The following is a 19,002-nucleotide window of genomic DNA, read 5'->3' as shown; positions in this document are numbered from 1 at the left end:
ACATTAAGTGCATTAACCTCTATTGATCTCTTGCTGGGCTCCTTTGCTACTGCTCTGTGGAGGAGTCGAAGCATAGTCCCCACTTTCCTTCCTGGTCATGTGTGTCTGCTTGGCCAGATGGAATTTTGTTCACTGCAATTCTGGTATTGTAAACACAAAGGGGAAGTGCTCTTGCCATGGCTTTCTTCAACTGTGTAGTGGAGAAAAGATAATATATCTTCTTCCTGTAACTGGCATAAGAGCTCAGGAGGGCAACTATTGAAGAATTACTTGAACTCAAAGAAATGATGAGTCAAGAGGGTTTATATTCCCTTAGGAAACTGTGAGTGGCTCTGGCATTTGACTGATGTGCTTTCTGTGATCTGTATCTTCTCCTTTACATGTTTCCCTGGGTTTCCCTTTATCAGTGTGCTTATAGTTTTAGGCAGGCACTTGCTTTGGAAGAACTGTGATTTTGGTCTGACTACGTTTAGCTCTTCTTGCAGCTCAGCAGTGTCTCCCTCCCTGAAGCACTGCCCTGAGTCTGGTGTGGCCTCATTTGATTTCCCCCCAGGGTCCTGCATGGTGACTCCAGTCCCTCCCAGCAGGTTGAGGTGGATTCCCTGCCTGCACAGGAGCCAGCAGCTTCCCACACAGATGATGGCTGTTGCAAAGGAGACATTTCAACACTCAGATTTCCAGGCGTGTGGAACAGTTCATGAGAACACCTGACTGAAAGCCTAGCCCCTAGAGGGACCTGCTCTTGCTCATTCTGCAGGAAAAAAATGAGCTCAAAGCCTGAAAGGATTTCTTCTTAGAACAGAATATGCAGAAGTCTCTGCCATTAAGGAAGGCAAAGAAAAGCACCCACCAAAACCTTGCTCTTGTAAAGAAATGGTTTTAACACGCTATTAGTGTTTCCACATAGGTTTTTAATCTAAATGACCTGACATTTGAGTCTTTGTGCATTGTGCAACGCATTTCCCATAACTCATTGGAGAATATGATTTTCTCTGGTTGGAGTGCACGCATCTTGGCTGAAGAAAGGACAGCCTAGGATACAGCCCCATGCCCAGCTCTCCGGGAGGGCTGGGGGCTCAGGAACGGCAAGATTCCCTCATATTCTGTCATCTTTGCCATGCAGATGTTTGGGGCCGACTGAAATAATCGGTTGCAGTGTGAAGAAGGCTTGGGTGAGCAGCCCAAGTGCATGCTGGGTGCATGGCTGCCATTCCCACCGCTGAGCTGCTCATTTGTCTCCAACTGGGAACTGCCATTGTTGCTGAGCTCTCTTGTCAAAGCCTGGCAACTGAATGGAGGGACTGCCTTAATTCCAGGGCTTCCCTGAACCACAGGGCTGTCCCACACCCACTGCCCCCTGGGCTTGAGGCAGCCTTCCTTACTGTTCATTTTCAAGGAGCCATATGCCCTATCCTCTGAGGACCACCGTGGGACCCCAATGAAGGAAGTGAGGTGGGCAGAGGTCAGGCCACACCACCCAGACAAAGGCTTGTGTGGCAGGTGGTGGGATGGCAGCCCCAGCTCATCAGGCTGCCTGTCCCACCACCCAGACCCTGGGGAGTCCCTGGCCCCTGGGCCAATGTACTTACTTTCCTGAGCGCCTCCTCGGGGGAGGGCTCCTCTTGTTGTTCCTGCTCAGGACAAGTACCCGGCGGGGAGGCTCCAGCTCCCTGGATAGCTTGGAGCTAAGACAAGAAGTAGCTGGTTGGACAGCAGGCTCCACCCTGGGGGTTCCCTCCCAGGGGCCCTGGGGACTCAGGAGCTCATACACCCTTCCTTCAACAGGTCTGGTGGGAGGCTGACTCAGACAACAGGCTCTCATGGACTGGTGCTGGGGATTCCCATGTTTGTTGCCCCCACTGCCTACCCCAGCTCACCTTTCCAACTCATTTAGGCGGTTCATGTTGTTAAACCAAGATACGAAGTTCATGTCAGGAACCACCTGGAGCTCCTGACATGAGCCCTTTAGTTCCTTCATTAGTGCCATCACCTTGAATTCCTGGTTGAGAGAAAGGACACAGTGCTGATGGACCTGGACCAGGGCAAGGTAGGCCAGGCAGCTGACTTCGGGTCTTCACTTGGCTTCACTCTTGTCTCTCCCCAACACACTCGCCTTTCTCTACTGAGATCCAGTGCCCAACCCCAGCACGCTGTCCTAGATCCCCAGCTCAAGGCCCCATCTCCTGACCTCTGGAGGACAAGTGATGTGACCATCCACATCAGAGGGAAGGAAGGACCTAAGGGACCCGCACAGCAGGCTGCCTGCAGAGGAAGGTGTCATTTTCTCACCTCTCGTCTTCTTTTTACATTCAGCCAAGAGCCCTGCAAAGCAAAGAATATGTGCTAAGAAAATGCTGTTTCCACTTGGCGCCCTACCAAGTCCTTCCAGCAGAGGGCAGGCTGGGTGCACAGCTGGACTAGGATTGCTCTCAGTCTAGGGCAGGGAGGCCTAGGTCCTGAGGACAGGGAGCTCACTGCTCAACTCTCTGTGCACGTGGCAGAGACTTGAGGCTTCCAGTGACAAGGCCATGCTATTCACACATGCTATGTCAGCTTGAGCACCTGCTGTCACACTGCCACCCTTGCTCACCACCCTCTGAGACATGGCCCCATGTCATCAGCAGCACTGAGGTCTGAGGGCATAGGGCATCACAAGTAGGATTGCTGTGGTGCTTGGCACTCTGGGGCTGGGGAGGACGTGGGCTCTTGCTGGAGGTCAAGGGGCAGGGAGAGGCTCTTTGTCCCCAATCTGCTTTCCCAGGGCTGGGGCCCTGTTCACTCACATCCTTGGAATCTTGGTCTTTGTGCAGTGAGGCCAGGTGTGTGAGGACGGTGCCCAGGTAAGGGACTGTGCCCTCGGGATAGTCCTGTGGCATTGGGTGCAGAAAGATCAGAAGAGTCCTGTTAAGCTCCTCGCAAGAACCTGACTTACCCCAGTCCCATGGAGCCATCTATCTAGCAGAACTTGGGGCAAGACAGGCTCATTCCTCAATGATCCACCCTCTACCCCATACCAAAGACACAGCCCTGCATGGGGAAATCTATCTAGGTCTGGGCCCCTCCAGGGCTGGCACTTGACACACGGGCAAGGTCTGTGGCCCTGCCCTTCACCTGCTCCTCTACTCTTGTGCAGGCCTTAGTGCTGTGGCTGCAACTCATTGCTGCAACATGCCATCTGAGCAGAGGCCAGGTGTGATGGGGCATTAAGGGAGTGGGCCAACAGGTCGGTTGGGTTGGGGGACCCCCCTCAACTACTCCTTCTAGAAAGCCCCTGGCCTCAGGCATGCACACTCACCAATTGTTGAGGCTTCTTGCAGCCTCTCTTGAGTTTCTTCCAGAAGCTCTTGTATCTGGACTCTCGCCCCTGGCAGCAGTTAGCATGGATGTAGAACATACTCCTTCTCTAACCATTCAACCCTCCAAAGTCCCCTCTTGCCGCAAATGTGGTGTGACAGCCATGGCTTGGGCCCTAGGATCTCAGGCTCCCTGTGACCATCAGCACTGTATCCCTGGGCAGGCCAGAGCATATGCCAAGGCCTGTCTCCATGGTGGATGTGGCCATTTGCATCCCCTAAAAGATGTTTCTGGGGCTGCTTGATCTGAAGGGACATCTTGACCTCACATGACTGGCTAGGCTTCCCTCCTGGGACGGGAAGGCCACCCAGAAATAGAGCCAGGGCATGGCTTGGGCGTGCCAGGCTGGCGGGGTGTAGAGAGGCAGCCTCAACACAGGCCACACTCAGGAGGAAGCTTGACAGGAAATCTCAGCAGCAACCTTGACAACCCAACCCTGTCACTTTCTCCACCCTCCTCAGACACCCAGGTGGCCTCCTCCACTCACTCCACGGGGTCCCCAGGGACCTCCTCTTCCCCATACGATCTGTCCCCCACCCAAGCCCACGACGGATGCTTCTCCTAGCTATGTTGGATATGCTCCTTGAATTCCATCAGAGAGAAAATTTCCCTCGCCTCCGTCCGAGGGTCAAATCTTATTCCGGGGCTCATACAACCTTGTACACTTGCTCCTGGCAGTGTATCCTCCTCAGCTCCTGATAGACAGCTACTCTCTCCCTGGACGATGGGCAGAGACAAGGTGACAGATGGGAGAGGAAGGGAGAGGAGGAGTGTGAATGGATTTCCCATTTGGAGGCAGGACTTTATGCTAATGGGCACAGGGCTGTGCAGGGAGAGCCACTGTGACCCTTAGGTCACATGGTTAGGAACAAAGTCTTGAGGGGAAACCTCCAGCTCCACCCCAATTCCCAGAGTGGTTTTGCTTGGAAGAGCACTGCACAGACTGGTGTAGCTGTGATGTCTCTGAAGGAAAACGTCCCCAAGGGCCTTGTGCAATGTATGGCAGAAGAGGAATCCCAACCTAGCAGGCAAATCCTAGGCAAGGCCATAGAGCTGTGGTCTCTGCCATGGGGCACTGCCATTGGGCTCCCAGAAGATGGACGCTAAGCTGAGGAAGCAAGGGTTGCCCAGGAGAAAGGTGCACCCACCTGCAAACCAATCTCCACGTCTTCTTCAGGCCTTGGAGCTGGCTGCTCTGCAGAGCACACACGATTGCAAATAAGGTGGAGATATTTTTTCGTAGGTGGCACTCCTAGGAGTGAAGAATGGGTGAGGAGAGCTGTGGAGGAAACTCCTGGGCTCCTGCTTGGCCTGGGGCTGGGCCTTTGTTACTAGGCTGAACTGGGACAGCTTGGGGGAGGGGAATGGCAGTGGAAGCAGGGCAGGAATGCACACAGCCCAAGTGAGGGCAGAGTAGGAGGAGGGCTTTAAGGCTAGGCAGTGGCTGTGAGTGAGCAGGCAGCCACTTGGTGGGAGTGGGAAAGGGAAGAAGGGTCCCTGGGCCCCTCCTGCTCATACCAGAGCCACCTCTATCCAGTGCTGCACCACTTGGGCTCTCTCTGCTGCCTCCATGCTGTGGTCCCCGAGGCACGTGGTGATCACACAACTGGAGACCTGCTCACAGTGCTCCAGTATGGGAAGCAGAGTGGGTGCCAGGCGCTCCAGACACTCCTCCTGGTCAGCTTGTACATACACGTAACTCAAAAGGTGGTAAGGGATGAGTCTTTTGAACAGTTTCTGAAAAGATGAAATGAATGGTCAGCATGACTCTGCCCTGAGGCAGGTGTGGCAGTGGAGGTGCAAAGGAAAGCCCGCACGCCCAGCCCTGCCAAGCTACTTACGACGGCCATGATGGAGAACTGATCTGCCTTCTCTTCGGGCAGCCAATCTAGCACTCGAGCTGTCTCCTCATCACTGTCTAACTCCAGCATGGACATCCGGGCTGGCCCCCTGGAGGAAATCTGCACATCCTCCATCTCCACGCACTCCCAGGGAGCCGGGTCTATTTCCGCAGGCCTGTCTGCCTCGCTAGCTGGTGGGCCAGCAGGCTCTTGCTCGGCAGCACAGGTCAGAGCACCATCGGCGTCTTCAGCCACTGGCGGCTCATAGTATTTGTCAAAATAAGTAACTGGAGGAATGTCCCCTCCTAAGCCTGTGTCAGCTTCCAGCTGCACAGATGGGACGGGTGCTACATCCCGGCTGGGCGGCAGAGGCTCCTGTACGGGTGGCTCTGGCTGCTCAGCAACAGACTCAAGGCAGTCAGCCTCTCCAGCAAGCGGGCAACACTGCACTTGCTTCCCAGATGGACCGAGAGACTCCCCTTGCTCCCCAGATGGACCGAGAGACTCCCCTTGCTCCCCAGACGGACCGAGAGACTCCCCTTGCTCCCCAGATGGACCGAGAGACTCCACTTGCTCCCCAGACGGACCCAGAGACTCCACTTGCTCCCCAGATGGACCGAGAACACACTCCAGGCTTTCATCTCCTGGAGCCTCTAGCTCTGGCCCTGAGCTGCTCACTACAATAGGTTTGGAGGGCTCTGGTTGAACTGCAGATGCGTCTCCTTCTTGGGCGGGTTGCAGAATTGGGTCACACTGGCCTTCAGGCAGCTGGGCTTCTGGAGTGGGCACTGGCATACCCTCATCACTGGCATGTATTGGTGCATCAATGGCTGGCTCTAGAGCCATTGCTACCACTGGGCTAAGTGCCCCTGGCACTGAGGGATCAGCCACTCTTTCTTCATTTGAGTATTGCAGGTCAAGATCCAGACTTGGTGCTGGAGATGGTGCAAGGCTGTGGGCCATTGGCTGACCTGCAGGTGGATTGATCTCTTCGGTCACAGTTGACGGAGGTGAGTCAGAACATCCGTCTGCATGGGGTTCTTGTTGGAGCTCCACTGCAGCTCCTGGAGCTGAGGGGGCCTCTGAGGCTACAGCTAGTTCCAGCTCTGACTGACATGGTAGTACTGCTTCTACGCAGGGTGTTGGATCCAGTGGGTGTACAGTGGTTTTCTCATAAAGCCTGGCAGTTGGTGGAACAGCTGCAAGCAAAGATCCCCTACAGCACTGCCTTCCCCTCAGTCATTCCTACGGCCACGAGACCCCTGCCTGCTGAGAAGCCCTAGTCCCTGGACTCCACCCCAGGAAGCCCTGCCAGGACAGGTTTCATGCCAAGGCATCCAGGTTCCCTGGCTGTCCTGTTGATGGCCCCATGGTAGCATGGGAGCTGCCTTCAGGTGGACAAAGCTTGGAATCCCACACCTGTTCTCTCCTTTGCCAGCCCATGCTACTCACCCTCCAGCTCTGGCTTCTTGAGAAGCATGTGCTCCAGCTGACTGAGCAGAAGGCGGGCCTGCTGTTCCTCAACAGAGCCAGGCATATTGAGGTGTAGATATGTTACCAGGTGTTGCAGGCAGGACGTGTCCGGTGCTCCAGTGAAGTCTTCTGGGTACTCCCTCATCCAGGAGCCCAGTATGAAGGAGAAGGCTCTAGGTGCAGAGGGAGAAGCAGCAGAGTCAGAGGCTGGGCCTACCCTCCTTTCAGACCCCCTCAAACACAGGTGTATGAATTGGGCTCCTGGGCCTGCCCATGCCCATAGCCCATAACGGGCCTGGTCACCTGGCTGCACTACACACATTGTCTACACGAGCGATGCGACAAGACCTACATCACAGATGAAACCATCCCACCCACACCCACCGCCTGGTGTCCCTGGGCATGCTCCCCAAACTGTCATCTCTGGGGTGCTTTGTCCTGTTGCTTGTTATCTCCAGAACCCAGAATCTCCTCACTTGGGCAGCCTCTAGTGGCCTCCTGTTCACATAGAGCCAGGTGTCAACAGTCTTGTCCTGACTCTCAACCCAAACAGCACATCCTGGCCCTTGAGCACTCACTGAGGCCCCTGGAATCTCAGGGGATTGTCCATGATGGCGCAGTGTCGCCCTCCCCGTTCTGTGTGGTCCTGAGGATTCCCAGGGCAGGCAAATGGGACTGGGTTGGTCACATGCCAGAGGCTTCTCCCACCCTCCATAGGCACACAACAAGCACACACAATCCCTGCAGGGACACATTTCTACCTGGACTTGAGCCTTCCCCTCAGGAATCTCAATTTCCCTTTGCCCAGGCCTCCCAAAGCCAGCTCTTTGCAACCACCCCTAAGACACATGCCCTCCCTCCTCCCCCAGACACACTCACCGCTGCAGGTGCTCCTGCGCGCCTGCCTTCTCCTCCTCATATTCAAGGAAATGACTGTATCTAGGGGACACCATGAGAATGTCAAACATACTGTGTCTGCACATGATGTCTACAGTCCCAATGGTCTCTCTGAGCACAGGATGGAGCTCAGGATGACAAGGATTTCCCTGTTCTTTCACTGAGTGGTGTCAAGCGTCTGGAAATGCATCCCCACACAAGATGATGAGCCCATTAGCTTCCTCCCCCACACACACCTCAATGGGCATGAGGTCTCTCAGTATTTCCCCTGGGCTTCCTAGTGAGGTTCAGGTAGGTCATGATGCCCAGATGGAACATCAACCACCACTGTCAATTTGGAAAATGCTTTTCTTGAGGTCTTATTCATAGGAGGCCTCGATGTAGAGAGGAGTTCTTCATGAGAGAGGGGCTTCTCCCAGCTCCGCCCACATCCCTGCGCTCCCTAGTGTGTAAGGTCATGATGTGGACAGGCCTGTTCAGGACCCATCCCACCCCTCCAGCCTCAGGCAGTGAGGATGTTGCTCCTAGCATGCCAGTAGTCAGGATCCAAGCAGATCCTTACTGGTGCAGCACATGCCAAGGCCTAGCCAATGGACCCATCCCTAGGATCAGAGGTGGCACTTACCTGTTGAACAGCAGGTTCAACACGTGATGGGCAGTCGTGAAAGTGCGGTATGTCCCCAGAAACACTGGGACAAACACAGCATCTCCGAAGAGCAGGGCAGGCACTAAGTGGTCTACTAGCTTCTCCACTTTGCCTCCCTGCAGGTATCCTGCTTTGCAGGGATCAGGAAGGGTGGGGGCTAACACCCACTCTAACTGCTGTGGAGAAATGAGACACAGTTCAAACATAGAAACAGCAGCACACTGGGAAAAGGCTCAGGGCCATACAATGAAAATAACCTGGGGACACACACACACACACACACACACACACACACACACACACACACACACACAAACTCATGTATTTACACCCCACTCAAGAATGTAAACACATGGCATCTGAGGCTGCCAGAAGGTAGTAGGTTAGGGGACTCGCCCTCCCTCCACACCCTCCTTCTTCCTTGATTCACCCGTGGGATACATGGTGTAGATCTTCTCAGGCGACTGGGACAAGGGATGACCCAGCGTCTTCGAACAATATCGAACTCGCTTTGTGGCGCTGTTCTGTGGAATAGCGGGCAACAGCAGGAGAACATCCTGCTGTCCCTCCGCTTTCCATACAGCTCAGCTGGTTCAGCTGATAACCAGCACCAACTCCTGCTGGCCCTTTGTGACATCATCTCTGGAGATATCATCATCAATGAAGGGAAGTCCCCTCTTCTGAACTCAGCCTCAGACCAGACCTCTGCAAATGTCCCCTGGGTGCTGGCTGGGCCCCATGGCAGGGCAGGAGCCAAACTAGACACACTCCACATACACAACCAACTGTCCTCTGTCTAGTTAATGTCATGGTTATGAGGACACACTTAATGAGTTCCCACCAGATCCCTCCTACCAGTTTAAATGTCTCCTCATGTACAAGTGCCTGTGCTTGCCTGCCTCCCCCAGTCACCCATTCATTCCTAGTGCTTCCACCCAGCACCTGCTTGAGCAAATCATACACTGAATAAGACCCAGTATCTATCCAATGCTTGGGAACCCTACAGCTGGTGTCAGTCATTTTCACTGCACTCTTGTAGAGATTCAGTCCCTGCACATGGTGTCTAGACAGAGAATAAACTGCAAACCACTTGTCCTTGCCTAGGCCTCTCTTTCCTGTAGTAGGAGCCTCCAGGAGGAGGATACCAAGTTCAAGGAGGATAACTAGGCAAGAGATTCTATCTCAAATCCATGCAAGCCAACAATGAACGACAAAGAAAAAGGAAAGGCAACATCTGAGCTCTATGTGGGGGTGAGCATTTCACAAGTGCACACACAGATGAGGTCTTCTCTATTTGGAAGCCTACCCATGAGAGACTCCCTTGTTCAACACACCTATTGAGAGAGGTACACACATGACCTCACATGGACACATAGACACAGATTCATCCACACAGGCACGATGGCACACGTGTTCATTCATATGGATCCTCACATGCGCATACTGGAGCTCTACCTGCCACAAGGTCTGTGTGCGAATGAGAGGGTGGGTGAGAGATGGGAAGCTGAAAAGAATGGGGAGTTGGTTCAGTGTCCTGTATCCTCAGCTCTCTACTCTTCTGGAGAGTCAGAGAGTGTGGCAGCCTGGGATCCAAGAGAATTTGAGGCCAATCTCTGGCCAATTTGGTGGGCTGATGGAGTGACCAGTGGGGGCATGGAGAGCCAGTGATTTCTGCACCATGTTCACTGAGGTAGAGGTGGAAAGGGCACAAAGGGATCGGGCTACCAGAGTGGATTGGGCACCACTCAGCTCCTAGGGCTGAGAATTTTCTGCTGCCACTGCGCATGGGAAGAGGAGTTAGAGTGAGAGCAGCCTGGACGTGGAGTTGGTTGATGTGGAGAAAAGTGGAGATGGGAGGCCTTCACTTTTCAAGCAACAGGGAAGTGGACAGGCGCCTCCACCACGGGGATCCTGGCAGGGGAGGGAGAACCTTGGCATCCTTTGCCTCTAGATTCCTAGGTGTGCCCTTCCCTGTCTGCTCCTTCCCTAGGTCCACCATCTCCCTTGCTCAAGATGTCACAGTCAGGGCTGAGAAGGTAGCTCAGTGGTACAGTGCTTGCCTTGCATGCCTGAGTCCCTGGGTTCGAATCCTCAGGACCACATAAGCAGAAAAAGCCAGAGGTGGCGCTATGGCTCAATTTGTAGAGCACTAGCCTTTAGCTGAAGAGCTGAGGTACAGCACAGAGGCCAAGTTCAGGCCCCATGACTGAAAACAAAAATGTCACAGTCAGTGCCCAAGACTCTGATGATGGCAACTTATGCTCACTGGCATGGTTCGTGCATGCAGGGCCAAGGAGGTCTATGCATTCAGCCTGACTGGGAGCCATGGTGGGGGCTTATTCATGGGAAACAGAGGCCAGGGTTTCCTGCTCTAAAGCCACCCAACAGAAGCCCTTGAGGTAACCCTCCAATGTGGTTTCCACCTCCATCACCAGGACCATGTTACTGGTCCTGCCGACCATGGCGCTGATCCTGCCATCTATCCTGAAGACACAGTCCCTGACTCCTCCTGCCTGCTCTGAGGAAGTGACCACTGTGTGAGGGCTCCAGGTAGAATCCAGACCTATGACATTGATTTGATATATCTGTGCTTATTATTTTATACCATTATAGACTTAACCATTTTTAATTTCCAAAGGCTAATATACCAGTGACAATTGTCCACCTCTTAGGATGGTGGGGAAGAACTAATGGAACCAGAAGTATGGCACAAGCAATTCAGCTCCACCATGGTATGGACTTTCTTTGTACACAACTCCAAATCTCACTCCCACGATTGGTAGCGGCATACTCATCCTCTTTCTCCAACATGTTTAATGGTAAGAATGGAAGCAAACAGCCAATTACATCCAACTGTGATGTGGTGCTGGTGGTACCCACTGCTTCTTCTCCTACTGCTCCAAGCAGCAGCACCTCTGCACCACCTCTGCCAGCACCAGGCAGTGCAGGATGAGCTTCCTTTCTGCAGCCAGTTCCTTCTAAAGACCTGGCCCCAGAGCTTCTGCACAAACAGATTTGACTCTTTCTGGAACCTGTTCTTGCTGACACCTCCACTTGGTACATTCTCCAGGGATCCAGATTTGAAATGGAACCTTCAACGTCTGTTTCTTTGAAGACAGGCCCTTTCTCCTCAAGCCAGGTTAGCAGATTGTAAAAAGACAGGAGAAGCCTCACTTTAGACAGCGCATGGTGGGGAGCAGGTGGGGAGGCTTCCCACCTTCTTCAGACATGGCCTCACTGTGCACTCAGCTTCCTTGCAGCTGTGGCTCAATGTGGCAGCTCAGTGACAGCCAGATGTCCATCACGACACAGGCCATCAGAATTCTTAGTGCTCTTCTCATCACATTCTCATGACTCTCTCAACCTAAACATGCCAGAAAATACCAACAATTGGGCCCAAAGCAGACAGGGTCCTCTGTTTCCCTTCTGTTTCCCACTGAAGCTCCCATCAGAGCTCCTGAAAACCTACAAAGTATGTAAAACGCCACTTCTCCAAATTGTGACCCCTTTCTCTGGGTTGTTTCTCTTCCGATAGCAGGGAAGAGCTACGATGTCTGCCTGTGCAACAGTGAGGACATTTTCCTGGGTAAATTCTGTCCTAAAGGAAGGGTCTGGTTCATTCATAACCTGAGTATGTATGGCAACTGATGCTACCCAGTCCACTGGAGCCAGGCCTGGGCTCACTGAGGGGGTTCCTCTTTGACATCACTCATGAATATTTACAAATGCAACTACTCACCAACCAGGGCACTGGCAATTCATTCTTCTCTTTGCAGGAAGCCACATCCACACCTGTGTCAGCATGTCAGCACATGCTTTGTAGGCATGGCCAAGGTGGCGATTCTGGAGCAAGTCCTGAAGAACCAGACAGGGCCTGTGCCTCCTTCCACAGCATCCTGAGGACCTAAATACAGGTGTTTTTGTCACTACTTCTAAATTGGATATCTGCGTGAGTGGGTCTTGAACAAACTGAATACATACTTTGACAAAATTTAAACACAGCCAATAAATTAGTAAGGACTATGGTATGTGAGGACTGTGAGAAGATGCAGACAGTACCATGTGTGGTCTATACTTGTTTCTGTGTGCTTCCCGCATGGCTGGGGAGAATGCACACAGTGTGAGGACCGCAGAAAGGCAACTGGAGTGAGGACTGAAAATCCCTGGATCAGTTACTAGTTGAATAGGAAATGTTGCCTTGGTCCTTTGCTTGTGGACTTAGCTGGGGAGGTGCTGGGAACTTAGCAGTTGGGACCTAGTGCAATAGATCACTGGTTAAGTGTCTGTCCTGCCCCTTCCTGTACTGTGCAGCCTGCTTTGGCTGCATGAGAGAAGCAGCCTCTGCCATTGCTCACTGCTGATGAGATGATGTCTGACTTACCACCAAGCCTGGACTGAAGAGGCCGGAAGCAAGCCAAAACACTCCTTTCCTCCTTGAAACAGTTTCTCTCCGTCACTTGTTGTAGACAAGGAAAGTCTAACAACATCCTTGCGAAGTTTCTTGACTTCTGTGCCTCAGTTGCCCCTTCAAGGAGTCAGTATACAGACTGAGTCAGAAAACACTTGTAAAAGGCCAGACCATTCCGGAGCAGGTTAATATATAAGGATACCACTTCTGAGCATTTACCCAAATGATCACAAACAAAACCATACGAAGGCTACCAGCACAAATATGTTTATCGCAGCATTATTCACCATCGCTGAGATATGGAACCAACCCAGATGTCCCTCAGTAGATGAATTGATCAAGAAAATGTGATATATATATATATATATATATATATACATATACACATATTTAAAATGGAATGCTATGCTTCCATCAGAAAGAATGACACTAACCATTAGTTAGGAAATGGAAAGACTTGGAAAAATCATATTCACTGAAGCAAGCCAGACCCAAAGAAATATAGGCCCCATCGTTTCCCTCATATGCAATACTTAATATACATCTAGCATTATTTTGTCAGATGAGCAGAAAAGCTCAACAGCTATATACATATGACCAGAGAAGATGATGCTAGGTGAAATGAACCCCAAGATATGGACCCAAGAGGTCTTCCTTTATTGTAGTTTTTAATGCACTATGTGATTATTTGGTTTCCTTTGTATGTTCTTCCCCCTATGGTATATCCCGTGTTTGTCACTCTACTTGATTTTGGCACCCTGAATCTTTTTTTTTTCACCTGTACCCTGAATCTTCTATATACATTTGTATAATTTGGGGAGGGGAAGGGAAATAACAAATCGCTGAAACAAGGACACAGGATGACCCATTGGAACAATGATACTCATAGGACAGTATATTGGAAATGAAATTTACAACTTTCCTTCTGGGGAGGACTGAGGGAGGTGGGGATGGCAAGGGATAGTGAGAGAAGAAGGGCAGGGGTAACAATGCTCGACAAGAAATGTACTCATTGCCTTACTCATATAACTGTAACCCCTCTGTACAGCATCTTTATAATAAAATAAATAAAATAAAATATAAAAAAGAATTGAAAAGGCCAGGCCATGCTACTTATGAGACATTGCCTCCTACTGCATTTGTATAGCAGGGATTGGAGGGATGACCCCTGCTTTTCCAGGCAATTCGTGTGTGTGTGTGTATGTGTGTGTGTGTGTATGAGTGTGTGTGTGTGTGTGTGTGTGTCATGGGGCTTGAACTCTGGGAGTGGGCACTATCCCTCAGCAATTCAGCTCAAGGCGAGCACTCTACCACTTGAGTCACATGCCAATTCCGGTTTTCTGAGACTCAAGGGGTGTCCTGCCCAGGATTGGCTTTGAACCTCGATCCTCAGATCTCAGCCTCCTGGGTAGCTAGGATTACAGGTGTTAGCCACCGATGCCCGGCTTTTTCTAGGCATTTTATGGGCTACTATCATAATCAGCCTGTGTCCTCATTCACTCAACTATACTATCTGAAAGTAACTTAAGGAATTCTGTCCCAAGACAACAGTTATCAGTAGCTCTTAAGGTGTGATGATAAGGTCCAGACAGATGCCATGTTTGAGCTCAAATATCTCCTTCTAGCAGAATGGGATAAGCTGGAGGGAGAGAGAAAATAACTGGAAACATGTGAAAGCATTCCTCCAAGGCACCATCAGAAGCCAGGAGTGTAGTCATTGGCTATGACAGCTAAAAGACACTGGATGTAAATAAACTTTAGGTAATATAAACAGTCTGATCTATCTCAGAATGTTTATCATGTCTTCAGATATGAGGCAGTGAAGAATGGCAACATGTTTCTCACAGCTCCATTTCTTCATCAGTAAAGCTACGTGAAGGGAGCTGGGAGCAGGGGTGCAGGCCTCGAGTCCCAGTTACTGGGAAGGCCGAGGTTATGAGGATCACTTGAGTCAACTACATCAGGATCCTCCTGGGAAATGCAGAGAGAGGCCAATCTCTAAATTGAGTGTGCAAATAAAGAAGTATACAGTAAAGATTCTAGTACTTGACCTCCGCAACATGCTTCAATTCTATAAGCAACTATTCACTTACTGGACAATGGAGGCAACACAAGTGGGACTACTTTCTAGTCTTTGCAAGCTGTCAGCTCTGCTGCACCTGGACAACTGGCTGTGTCCCTTGGGGTTTTCTCTGTTGTCACCCTTATATATAGTGGACACAGCCTGAAGTCTCCTTCTCATAGGTTTCTCATGACTTACATCTGTCCTTGGTCTCTAGGTACACAGTGATTTACATATACTGCTCCTCTTCTTGCTCTGCCAAAGTAGCAGACACCAGGAAATGCTTACCCAAGAAGGATACCAGCCAGGTCAGGCAAGAGATGCCACTAAATGCAGGAAAGCCAAACTGCTCTTCTTCCATTGGCCAGCTGTGGGCAATCACAAATGCTGTGAGGACTAGGAAGAAGAGAATGCCTGACAAAGGGCAGGACCCAGGTACATGGGAGAGCGCATGGACACAGGGACCTTGCCATACCAGGCAGGCAAATGTAGCCTCAACTAAGAAAGCCTCTTGTAGGTTTGAACTTCAATTTTGCTAGTAAAATGAGACATGCTTCTGGCAATAGCACACAATTCAGCTAAACAGTATGATGAAAAGATCTAGGCTTTAAATATAGGAAGTTTACATGTACTTAGGTAGACAGGGACCCTCCCCCTCAAAAAAACAAAAAAACACCTCTACAATAAATTATTTAAAGTCACCCACTATCCAGGCACAGTAGAGCAAACCGTAATACAAGCTACTTGGGACATGGACACTGGAGGAGTGTGGTTCAAGACCAGCAGTCTGGACAAAAGTTACTGAGGTTCTATATCAAAGTCTATATCAAAGTATAAGGGCTTGTGGTCCCAGTACTCACAGGCAGGACTAGGAAGGTCACTGACTGAATCTGGCACCAGGTAAATGTTCAGGACCCTCTGACAAACAAACTAAGGCAAAAGGTGCTGAGGCATAGCTCATGTGTAGCAGGTAGAGAGTCCTGAGTTATTTGCCACTGCCACCAATAATGTTAAAAGTCTTCTGGCAAGAGGAGAACAACCATGGTCTGCTAAGCTCCTGAAACCCAGATTCTTATCAACTCCATGTGAAATGGCGCACATCATGAAAATGGAAATAGAGAAAACAGCAACACTGGTCAGCTAGTTCAAGAGCATCAAGTTGATGGAGTGCTAAATATTCCCTTTTCTCTTCACAAAACCACACTCTGAAGAGTGTATGCACTAGAATTTCTGCCTGATTATGAAGCTGACTGCTCATCTTCGTCCTTAGCCCAAATCTTAAACAAAACCTAAACTTAAGACTTCATATACGTTATATTAAATTTGTCAATCATTTCTTATGATTCTGACATTAACACTTAAAACAATGAGCGTGTTCTAGAGAATGACATATACAAGTTGTAGCTGGGTGCTGGCAGCTCATGTCTAGAATCAGCTACTTGGGAGACTGCAATCTGGAATCATGGTGTGAAGTCCATTGGGTCAGGAAAGCCTGTGACGCTCATGTTCATGAACCACAGAAAGCCAGAAATGGAGCTGTGGCACATGGTGGAGTGCTAGCCCTGTGAGGAAAAGCTAAGGGAGAGCACACAGACCCTGAGCTCAAGCCCCAGCCTTGACACACAGAAAAATTCTAAGGAAGCACACATAAAAATTCATGGAGGCACTAGGACCTAAATGAAGCATCAAACTTAGAAGCAAAATCAGCTCCCTCCAGGCTGCTCACCATCTCCTGAAGTCCATCTCCTCTGAACACCTTACACAACAGCTCCTACCACCTCCTGCCACAAACTGAATCTAACCTGGTTCTGTCACATGACTGGTGTGTGAGCTCAATGCCTGTGAGCTTCTATTGCTTTACCTGTTCTGAGGGGAAGAATTACCAACTTTACATGGCTATTATGTGAGTTTCTGACACATATTGTTTTCCTTCTTGTCATAAGTCTCCTACATCATTTTCAAACATCTGGACAATGATATTCCATTGTTTTGAAACTCATGAGGAGATAAAGCATCTTATCACCCATCAAAGTCGAGGATCCTAAAGATCTCCTTCTCTAATAAAAGCCACTCAGATGGTCCTGATACCCATATGAGCATCCATCCAACCACAGGAGCAGGTATCTCTAACAGGGTCCTTTTCTACTGTTCTTGCTCAAAGCATGACCACCATACAATAAATGATCCGATGTACAATACATGAAATACTGTGCACCCAGCCAATGTTCCTCTAACTTCCCGGACAAGGAAAGGAGCTGAGTGTTCAATGAGTCTGCAGACTAAAACTGACCTGTGAAGAGAAGGGACCCTTTGAGCAGTTCTTTCCCCAGCACTTCTCTTTGCAGGACTGCAAATTCCTCCATCAAGAGTTCTCTGTGTTCTTCCTGTATGACTTTTCCTGTCATGACAAAAATCGGGTACACAAGCCAGTTTGGAGTACTGGGTACAGGTGCACATCTTGAGAGGCTGTGTCAGCCTCAGGACAGGACAGGACACGTGTCCCTTACAACTATTTCTCTTAGGAAGGTCCCAGTGTCTCACTACTATAATCCAAGCTATTCTGTAGGCTGCGATCCTTGGGCCAGCACAGAAACAAGTACTATCCTGGCCAGGTGTCTAGGCTCTCCCCATACCTCCTCCCACATGGCAGCTGAAGGAGACTCCAGGTAGAAGCTCAAAACAAATAAAACTCTAAGAAAGCACAATGGTAGCCACCTGTCTCCAAAGACAGCATGAAACTTCAGAAGTGTCTGAGAGCCCACAAGGGGTTAAACTGGGTTCTGGAAAGGATTCAGTTACACACACACACACACACACACACACACACACACATATACACACACACAAGCACATCTATGACCTGAACAGGAAGGAGTTAGACAAACTAGAGGAAGGGAGAGAATGTGTGACTCTATTGAAACTGAAGGAACCATGATTTATCAAATGATCGTGTCTTCAGGATCACTGAGAAACATTTATAATTCAAATCTTCAGTTGTACAAGTAAGATGTTAACAGTTTTTGATGTGTGGTGGAATTTTCATATCAAGGTGTGATGGTTCCCTGTATGTAAAACAAACAGGCTCACAGGTTGTTTGAGTTACACAAATTATCTAGAATAAAATAGAACACAGAGCCAGGCACCAGTGGCTCACAACTATAATTCTAGCTACTCAGGAAGCTGAGATCTGAAGATCAAGGTTCAAAGTCAGCCCAGATAGTAAAGCCCAGGTAATATAGTTCTGTCCAATTAACTACTAAAAATAGTCAGAAGTGGAGCTGTGGCTCCAGTAGTAGAGTGCTAGCCTTGAGAAAAGAAGCTCAGAGATAGTGCCTTCCCCCTGAGTTCAAGCCACAGGAATGGCAAAAAAAGAAAAAAGGATCACAATGCTACTCTGTTCACAATGTGTTCTTTTATTTCACATCTTTGGAAAAGTACCAAGCAATCACACTTGCCTGTGTGTTGGGGAAATGGGAATCATATGGGACAGGCCCCCTGGGACTCAATGTCAGGCTCCTTCACTGGAATTAGGGAGTCGGTAAGATAGTTATTGGCGTGATGGTAGTGAAAACACAAGACTGGCTGAATCACAGCCCTATAATGTCTTGCAATACCAGAAGCTTTATAAAGGACGAGCAAGTGTCCTACGGCCCTCCACGGCCAGTACAAATGTTACTCCATAATACGACATCACGACCTAGCTGGTCCCAACAGCTGGCCTCTGGGAGGCTGCACTCAAGAGGGCTAACCTCCAGAGCATCAGGCAAAATGTGCTAGGGAACCCATCCCTATAAGGACAAAGCCAATACTTACTGCTCCTTATCAGTCGTTCCCAGTTGACTGCAGCCACAGGCAGAAGCAGGAAAGGCAGTGCCAGCTGCAGAGATGAGATACCACTTGGCCTCAGAAGTATTTGCAGCCTGCGATGAGGACCCTGTAAGCCACGTAGTGCATTAGAGTCGGTTCCATCATTTTGCAAACATTTGACCTCCCTCCCTGAGATCTAGATCCTGTGTCAAAACAAGGAAGCTCACAAATATGGTAAACAATCTTGTTCTTGGGGTGAAAAACACCGATGGCCAGGGGGAAATCTGTGCTGTTGAAGTTTCATCATTTTCTCTCCTTGTAATTTTCCACCTTTGCTGCCTGTACCCAACACTTCTACTACTGCATGAGATGCTGAACTCAGTAGGCTAGAACAACAAGGGGCAGAGGAAGTTAAATGTAACCTCCTTAGGAAAGAAAAGAAAAAGTAGTAAGGAAATAAGGAAACAGTTTCACTCTTAGTTTTGGCATCTCTAAGAGGTAATGTTGAGTGGAT

The 19,002-nt window shown here is 49.9% G+C and overlaps 1 protein-coding gene across 4 annotated transcripts; it reads right to left on the bottom strand.

The window, feature by feature from the left end:
* Positions 1 to 890: 890 nt before the first annotated feature.
* On the bottom strand, positions 891 to 18,574 carry LOC122120901 (ral guanine nucleotide dissociation stimulator-like). Of its 4 annotated transcripts, XM_042695152.1 has the most exons (19): positions 18,495 to 18,574; positions 16,972 to 17,079; positions 14,970 to 15,049; positions 12,593 to 12,736; positions 11,951 to 12,115; positions 11,059 to 11,575; positions 8,191 to 8,387; positions 7,548 to 7,607; positions 6,648 to 6,841; positions 5,196 to 6,394; positions 4,873 to 5,091; positions 4,503 to 4,606; positions 4,011 to 4,071; positions 3,296 to 3,364; positions 2,784 to 2,867; positions 2,290 to 2,322; positions 1,878 to 1,999; positions 1,590 to 1,685; positions 891 to 1,288 (listed from the first exon to the last, which is right to left on the bottom strand). In XM_042695152.1, exons 6-19 carry the CDS (start codon positions 11,272 to 11,274, stop codon positions 1,033 to 1,035), a joined length of 2,910 nt encoding a protein of 969 aa, XP_042551086.1. In that variant the 5' UTR covers positions 11,275 to 11,575; positions 11,951 to 12,115; positions 12,593 to 12,736; positions 14,970 to 15,049; positions 16,972 to 17,079; positions 18,495 to 18,574; the 3' UTR covers positions 891 to 1,032. The 4 variants fall into 4 exon arrangements, with proteins under 4 accessions (XP_042551086.1, XP_042551088.1, XP_042551087.1 ...); XM_042695154.1 differs by lacking the exon at positions 14,970 to 15,049; XM_042695153.1 differs by lacking the exons at positions 14,970 to 15,049; positions 16,972 to 17,079 and having other exon boundaries at positions 18,495 to 18,572.
* Positions 18,575 to 19,002: the final 428 nt, after the last annotated feature.

The sequence above is a fragment of the Dipodomys spectabilis genome, unplaced genomic scaffold (genome assembly GCF_019054845.1).
Source record: "Dipodomys spectabilis isolate Male_0828 unplaced genomic scaffold, ASM1905484v1 ptg000178l, whole genome shotgun sequence".
NCBI lineage: Eukaryota > Metazoa > Chordata > Mammalia > Rodentia > Heteromyidae > Dipodomys > Dipodomys spectabilis.
The sequence above is the reverse complement of the archived record's forward strand: the minus strand, read 5'-3'. Positions and strand labels throughout refer to the sequence as shown.

What these genes read in the sequence shown, in the direction of transcription:
- LOC122120901 (XM_042695152.1), bottom strand. Translation starts at nt 11,274, where the DNA reads ATGTACCAAGTGGAGGTGTCAGCAAGAACAGGTTCCAGAAAGAGTCAA. An exon ending in GCCAGGAGCAAGTGTACAAG is followed by an intron (nt 3,365 to 4,010) that starts GTTGTATGAGCC and finishes AACTGCTGCCAG; the next exon opens with GGGCGAGAGTCCAGATACAA. An exon ending in AAGACCAAGATTCCAAGGAT is followed by an intron (nt 2,323 to 2,783) that starts GTGAGTGAACAG and finishes TTTGCTTTGCAG; the next exon opens with GGCTCTTGGCTGAATGTAAA.